Raw genomic sequence first — 7914 nt, 5'->3', positions numbered from 1 at the left:
AGGCTATGTAAACAGAAGTCATGGCATCATAAGTCTTCTCTTTGTGGGGTTGGTGGGAGGGTAGAAGAGAGAATTATGGATTTGTTTATTGAATTATTTGGATTGAAAGTCAATGGTATTCAAGACTTGCACCAAAAGCCAAGTTGGAATAGTTTGTTAGATGAGGCCAATCCCAAAGTCATACAACTTGCCATTGAGTGGACAAAAAGAGTGGACCAATAACAAGAACGAGTTGATTTCTCGGACGACCACGCAACTTATAGTTCATCATCTCAGAGAATCACTTTCTTTGTTGAAAAAAAATTGGAGTCAAGTGGAATTATAACTTTCTGAGATAATAACTCTGTTAGAGTGGGTAAATAGTCCCACATTGATTGGGAAATGGAGTGGTGGTTTGCTTAAATGGACTTGAGTAATACTCACATCTTGAGCTAGCTTTTGAGGTTGAGTTAGGTCCAAGGTCCATTCTTGACATAGTATCTGAGCCAGGTCCATCCTCGTTTTGGGCTCCCGGTCCACGCGCCAGTGCCAGTTGGGCCAGGGCATGAAGGGGGCTGTTAGAGTGGGTATTGTCTCATCGTACACGACATTTGGCATAGTCACAATGACATATTTTTTAGTTACTAAGACATGTTGGATGTCTATTTGGGCTGATCTGAGTTAAACTATCCCAAGTTGGACGTCTACAAAATTATTGGATACAAGTTTAATCAGTTCTTGCAAGTTGAATGAATACTAATATACTGTACTATATTGTGCTGTTTAGATCTTAGAAATAATCAAATGTTCTGACTTTTTGGACTCATTTAATTTAAACTATTCCAACTTGATCTTAAAAAAAAAAACATTTTGTACATTTCCTCTTAAGGAGAAAATGCATAGAGAATTGACTTTAATTTGGGCGTCTTGATCAAGAACTTAGAACGTCATAATCTTCCTTATTCCTCCTACTACCTTTTTGCTACGAAACAAACAGCGATATGGCGGCATATGCTGCTGTGACTTCTCTTTTGCAATGCCTAGATCAACTCTCGCAAACTCGTCATTCATCACACTGGGTTATTTGCAAAAAAAAGCAAACTGAAATCCTCCACGAGAAGTTGACCTTCTTACGAGCCTTTCTTGAGGATTTTACGAATGTTTTTCATGAAGATAGAAAGATGAAACATCTTGAAAGGATGATCCAAGATGCTGTTCAGGGAGTGGAAGATACCATTGACTCATATGTATATGACAAGTATGTTTTAGGAACAAGAAGGCGAAAACGAATAAAGGCTTATATGATCTTTCATCAAAATTTGGAATATGAAATTGAAGAAATTGGTTTGATACAAAGAGAGGTTATAAAAATGATAAAAGTCAGAAGGTTCAACAACAAAATCTCACATTCTAGAGATACACAACAATGTACTTCATCTCAGTTTACGTTGAATCAAAATGATATAACTGTTGGACTAGACGAAGACTTGCTAAAGATTAAAGATCGACTCATCGTGCAATCATCGAGCCTCAAAGTAGTCCCCATTGTAGGGATGGGTGGCATTGGCAAGACCACGCTGGCTAGAAGAGTTTATGATGATGCTTTGATTACATATCATTTTTATGTTCGAGCATGGATAAATGTGTCTCAAGGATTTAACACGAGAGATATTTTTCTTGGTATTCTTCGATCAATTAGCCTAGTCAACGATGAAGAAGAAAAAAACAGTACTACTGAGCAATTGGCTGAAAGAGTTTATCAAAGTTTAAAAGGGAGGAAGTATCTTATTGTCCTAGATGATATGTGGTCTATCCAGGCTTGGCAGCAAGTGAGGAGACCTTTTCCGGATGATCATAATGGAAGCCGGATCTTGTTGACTACGAGGCTTGTAGATGTTGCCTCTTGTGCTAGCTCGGGTAATTCCCTTCACCAGATGCGTTTTCTGAGCATGGAGGAAAGCTGGACTCTTTTACGCGATAAGGTCTTTGGGAACAGTAGTTACCCTCCGGAATTGGTGAAAATTGGGAGGTACATTGCCCATCGGTGCCAAGGGTTACCACTTGCAGTTGTTGCAATTGGTGGACTACTTTCCGCGATGAGCAAAGAAACAGGTTCTTGGAAGACAGTTGCAGAAAAGGTAGGATCACTTGTGACCAGTGACACTATGGATTGCTTGAGTATACTGTCTTTGAGCTACAACCACTTGCCTCAGTACTTGAAACCATGTTTCCTTTATATGGGAGTTTTCTCAAAAAACCGTGAGATCCCGGTCTGGAAGTTGATAAGGCTATGGATTGCCGAAGGCTTCATCAAGAAAGTTGAAGATAAAAATCTAGAAGATGTAGCAGAGGAAAATTTGAGGGAGTTAGTTGACAGAAGTTTGGTTTTAGCAGGCAAATGGAACTCCCTAGGAAAACTGAAGACTTGTAAGATGCATGATCTGGTTCGAGATATGTGTTTGAGAGAAGCCCGAAATGAGAACTTTATACACTTCACAACGAGGTATGGCCATGATAGTCTTCTAGAAAACATTAATGGACTACGTCGACTAGTTGTGTTCAGTAATTATGAGCCCTACATTTTTTATGGCTATCCCAGTGAACCTTGTATACACATGCCACTCACACGTTCCGTTTTCTTCATATATCCATACTACGATTATGTACTAGTGCGAACAGACTTTAGATTGCTTAGGATATTAGATGTTTGCTTTAATTCTTATCTCTGCAATTCTGAGGCAATATCAGAACTTGTTCATTTGAGGTATCTTACTTGCCCATTCTTCTATGGTCTTGAGAAATCAATATGCAAGCTTTGGAATATACAGTTCTTAGTTATTCATGATAAAATCACATGTATATATACAGCATCCCAGTCCCTTCCATGGGAAGTTTTGAATATGCCTCAACTAAGATATATCCATACGAAAAACCTTTGTCTTTCCATACCCACACCCATATTACAAATTACTGAGAGGGAGAATCACTTACAAACGTTAACCGGATTGATGCCTTCATCTTGTAGAGCTGAGGTATTTCTAAGAATTCCAAATTTGAAGAAATTGGCAATTGTAATGGCTGTTGATTCACACACCTTTGAGAAGTTATATTGTCTCGATAATCTTGTACTTTTAACTCAGCTTGCGAAGCTCAAAGTTGAGTTCAAAGAGGATAATTTACTCATAATATGGTTGAGGGCAGACCCTATTTCTCCTCGACTACACATTCCACATTGTGACAATTTCCCACCAAACCTCAAGAAGTTAACATTGTGCAAAACATACCTAGAATGGGAAGACATGAATATTCTCAGAAAGTTACCTAACCTCGAGGTGCTCAAACTTAAAGTTGACGCCTTTTATAGACCAATTTGGAAACTAAGTGATGAAGATGAAGATGGATTCTCACGGTTAAAGTATTTACTTATTGAGAAATTGAAGCTGAAGCAATGGGAAGCACCAAGTTATCACTTTCCAAGCCTTGAGCACTTAGTCGTAATAGACTGCCGTTTGTTGGAGCAAATTCCTTTCGACTTTGCTGGTATTCAGACGCTACAGCTGATTGAACTACAAGGATGTCAGCTTTCTGTTATTGATTCGGCAAAGCAAATACAAGAAGAGCAACAAAGCTGGGGAAATGATGACCTTATTGTTCGTGTGCACAACAAAGGTTAAACATTTTCATCTAGCAAAGTGTTAAAAAAAAAACTATGCAAATTACGCTTAGAAAGTATATAGCATCAAATAATTTTTCGTTTAAATGAATTTTTCTTAGATAACTCTTTCCTTGGATAGCTTTGGTGCTAATTACAATTGTTTTATGCATTGCAGACAAAACGATGAGTTGAAGGAGAGTACCATAAGGTATACTCAAAGCCAAAATAAGAAGTTGATCGCTTTTTGCAGAAATTGCTCTTTCCTGTAGATGTATTTTGATTCCAACAACATTATCAGTTTATTTCTTAGTGATTCTATGGTATAAACTTACTTGAAACTGATATTTATCATTCCAGGATCGTCCAGCGACATAATTCAAATGGTTATCAACTTATCACGTGCTTGGTGATGACTGTGTTGAAATTCTTGAAATACGGCACCCAATATTCATTCATCTGGAAGGACAATTGGATTCGTGAGCGAAAAGGCTGCTCCAGTATGAAAGAAAGTTATCATATGTGTTGGCTTGTCCCACTTGGATGCATAGACTTCATTTTTTTTTTGCGGAATCATTGTGATGTTGTTGATTTTTTCTTTCACTTGTGCTATAGATTCTGAAATTTGGTAGTTATTATAACTGCAGTCCTCATAAACATAAAAATGGGGTTCATTTTAGATTTGTAGTGAGCCATTTTTGAGGAAATTACGCCTAGTGTCCCTCAAAGTGTCCGGTCTTGAATTTTTGTACACGTTTAATAAGTTCTAACGGTTGCCTATAAGGACGAACTTATGATCAATTGAATAGGTTCACCGTCTTGAAATGTCCCGAACGACCACCGTGTGCTTTGGGCAAGTAGTATGACATTAAGCCTCATCTGACAAACTATTCCAACCTGCTTTTGAATCAATCCAAATAATTCAAATTCCTCCTACTGCCTTGTTTAGTAAGACACAAATAAACAACTATATGGTGTCATACGCTGCTGTGATTTCATTCTGCAAACCCTGGATCATCTATCTCAAACATGGTGGTAGGAGCAATAAAGGTACCTTAAATGAAAAAATCTCAGAAAGGACCTGAGCAGCCCAGAGAAGAGTAAAACACCGTGGTAAAGTATAGATAAGACTAGCAAAACAATGAAACAATAAGGGAGTGTTTGGTATATGGATGAGAACATTTTCCTCCATACCGAATGTGTTTTAACATGTTCAATAGAAAGAGAAGTCATTCAACTATATACACATTCCAAAGGTAATGCATCCACTAAACTATGTCTCAGTCCCAAACAAGTTGGAATCGGGAAGTTTCACTAACTATACTTTCCAAAATTTGAAAAAAAGGAAATGGAAATACACAGACCGGAGCGATCCGACTTCTTATATTTGCTTGAATATACCTTACGGTACTCTCCATCAAATAATCTTTTTGTGTGCAATGCACAAACAGTTATACTTAGCACCTTTTGTGCTATAAATAAATGAATGAAAAAGTGAACACACATATGTAAAGGAGAACGAGAATGATGAATATGTTTACTCACGCATATAGTTGACACGAATAACAAGGTCATCATTTCCCAAGCTTTGTTGCTCCTCTTGTATTTGCTCTGCTGAAACAAGAACAGAATGCATACATTTGTGTAGTTCAATCAGCTGTAGTGTCTGGACATCAGCAAAGTCGAAAGGAATTTGCTCCAACGAATAGCAATCTGTTAGGACTAAGTGCTCAAGGCTTGGGAAATGATAACTTGTTGCTTCCCATTGCTTTAGATACATGCTCTCAAGAAGTAAATTCTTTAGTCGAAAGAATCCCTCTTCATCCTCATCGCTTAGTTTCCAAATTTCTCCATGAAAGGCGTGATGTTTAAGTTTGAGAACCTCAAGATTGGGTAACTTTCTGAGGAAGTTCATGTCTTCCCATTTTAGGTGTGTTCTACACAATGTTAATTTCTTAAGTTTCGGTGGGAAATTGTCACAATGTGGAATGTGTAGCCGAGGGGTGTACACCCAATCTGCCGTCCTCCATAACTTCTGAGAATATGCATACAATCCATTGTAAACTCAACTTTGAGCTTCTCAAGCTGAGTTAAATGTACAAGATTATCAAGACAATAACACTTCTCTGTAGCAACTGAATCAACATTTAAAATTCCCAACTTCTTCAAATATGGAATTCTTTGGAACCACTCAACGTTACAAGATGAGGGCATCAATCCGGTTAACGTTTGTAAGTGATTCTCCCTCTCAGCAATTAGTGATGTAGGTGGGGGTATGAGAAGACTAAAGTTTTTAGTATGGATATGTCTTAGTTGAGGCATATCCAAAACTCTCCATGCAAGGGGATGGGTTCTTATAAGCATAGCATGTGGATTATTACCATGAATAGCTATCATCTGTATATTCCGAAGATTGCATATTGATCGTACAAGGCCATACTAGGAACTAGGATGGACAAGCAAGATACCTCAAATGAACAAGTTCTGATATGGACTCAGAACTATAGAAAATTGAATTAGTAAAGCAAACATCTAATATCCTAAGTAATCTAAAGCTTGATTGCAAGGGTAAATAAAACTTGTATGGATATTTGAAGAAAAAAGAACGTGTGAGTGGCATAAATTCAGAAAGTTCACTGTGTGTATACTTATTGAAATCAACAACACGGCATAGACAATCAGTGTTTTCTAGAAGAACATCGTGGCCATACCTCGTTTTGAAGTGTATAAAGTTCTCAATTTGGGCTTCTCTCAAACACATATCTCGAACGAGATCATGCATCTTACAACTCTTGATTTTTCCTAGGGAGCTATGCTTCCCCACTAAAACCAAACTTCTATCAACTAACTCCCTCAAATTTTCCTCTGCCACGTCTTCTAGATTTTTGTGTTCAACTTTCTTGATGAAGCCCTCAGCAATCCATTACTTTATTAACTTCCAGACGGGGATCTCACGTGTTTCTGCAAAAACTCCTATATAAAGAAGCATGGTTTCAAGTATGGAGGCAAGTGGTTGTAGCTTAAAGAAAGTATGCTCAAGCAATCCATAGTGTCGCTGGTCATAAGTGATCCTACCTTTTCTGCAACATTCTCCCAAGAACTTGCTTCCTTGCTCAGTTTGGAAAGTAGTCCACCAATTGCAACAACTGCAAGTGGCAACCCTTGACACTGATGGCCAATGTACCTGCCAATTTTCTCCAATTCCGGAGGGTAACTACCGTCCCCAAAGACCTTATCGCATAAAAGAGTCCAGCTTTCCTCCATGCTCAGAAAACGCATCTGGTGAAGGGAATTGCCCGAGCTAGCAGAAGAGGCAACATCTACAAGCCTCGTGGTCATCACGATTCGACTTCCATTATGATCATCCGGAAAAGATATCCTCACATGTTTCCAAGCCTCGATTGACCACATATCATCTAGGATAACCAGATACTTCCTCCCTTTTAAACTTCGATAAACTCTTTCAGCCAATTGCTCATTAGTACTGTTTCTTTCTACTTCATCGCTGACTATGCTAACTGATAGAAGAATACCAAGAAAAATATCTCTCATGTCAAATTCTTGAGACACATTTATCCATGCTTGAACATAAAAGTGATATGTAACCAAAGAATCATCATAAACTCTTCTAGCCAGTGTGGTCTTGCCAATACCACCCATCCCTACAATGGGAACTACTTCGAGTCTTGATGATTGCATGATGAGTCGATCTTTAATCTTTAGTAAGTCTTCATCTAGTCCGACGGCTATATCTTTTTGATCCAAAGGTAATTGAGATGAAGTATCTCTTGAATGCGAGATTTTGATGTTGAACCTGCTGAGATTTATCTTTTTCGTAACCTCTTTTTGTATCAAACCAATTTCTTCAATTGCATATTCCAAGTTTTGATGGAAGATGGTATTAGCCTTTCTTCGTTCTCGCCTGCTTTGTCATAAAACAAGGCTATCATATACATGTGAGTCAATTGTATCTTCCACTCCATGAGCAGCTTCTTGGATCATCCTTTCTAGATGTTTCATTTTTATATCTTCATGGAAAACATTTGTAAAATACTCAAGAAAGGCTTTAAGGAAGGTGTACTTCTCAGTGAGGACTTCAGTTTGATCTTTTTTGTAAAGAACAGAACATGATGAATGATGAGTTTGTGAGAGTTGATCTAGGCTTTGCAAAAGAGAAGTCACAGCAGCATAAGCTGCCATATGCTGTTCAGTTCTGAGTTCTTGATGGCCAAAGACAATTGTTTGTGAAAGAAGAAGCCAATGCAATGACTGGGAATGGAAGA

At 38.1% G+C, this 7914-nt stretch overlaps 1 protein-coding gene across 1 annotated transcript; it reads left to right on the top strand.

Moving 5' to 3' along the window:
• The first annotated feature begins 33 nt into the window (after nucleotides 1-33).
• On the top strand, nucleotides 34-4621 carry LOC107879594 (putative late blight resistance protein homolog R1B-16). The gene is made up of 3 exons (XM_016726609.2): nucleotides 34-3648; nucleotides 3810-3842; nucleotides 3992-4621. The coding sequence occupies exons 1-2, from the start codon at nucleotides 981-983 to the stop codon at nucleotides 3824-3826; spliced, it is 2685 nt and encodes an 894-aa protein (XP_016582095.2). The 5' UTR covers nucleotides 34-980; the 3' UTR covers nucleotides 3827-3842; nucleotides 3992-4621.
• The last annotated feature ends 3293 nt before the right edge of the window (nucleotides 4622-7914 follow it).

Source organism: Capsicum annuum, chromosome 8 (genome assembly GCF_002878395.1).
Source record: "Capsicum annuum cultivar UCD-10X-F1 chromosome 8, UCD10Xv1.1, whole genome shotgun sequence".
Taxonomy (NCBI): Eukaryota; Viridiplantae; Streptophyta; class Magnoliopsida; order Solanales; family Solanaceae; genus Capsicum; species Capsicum annuum.
This window is presented reverse-complemented; position numbering and strand designations above follow the sequence as displayed.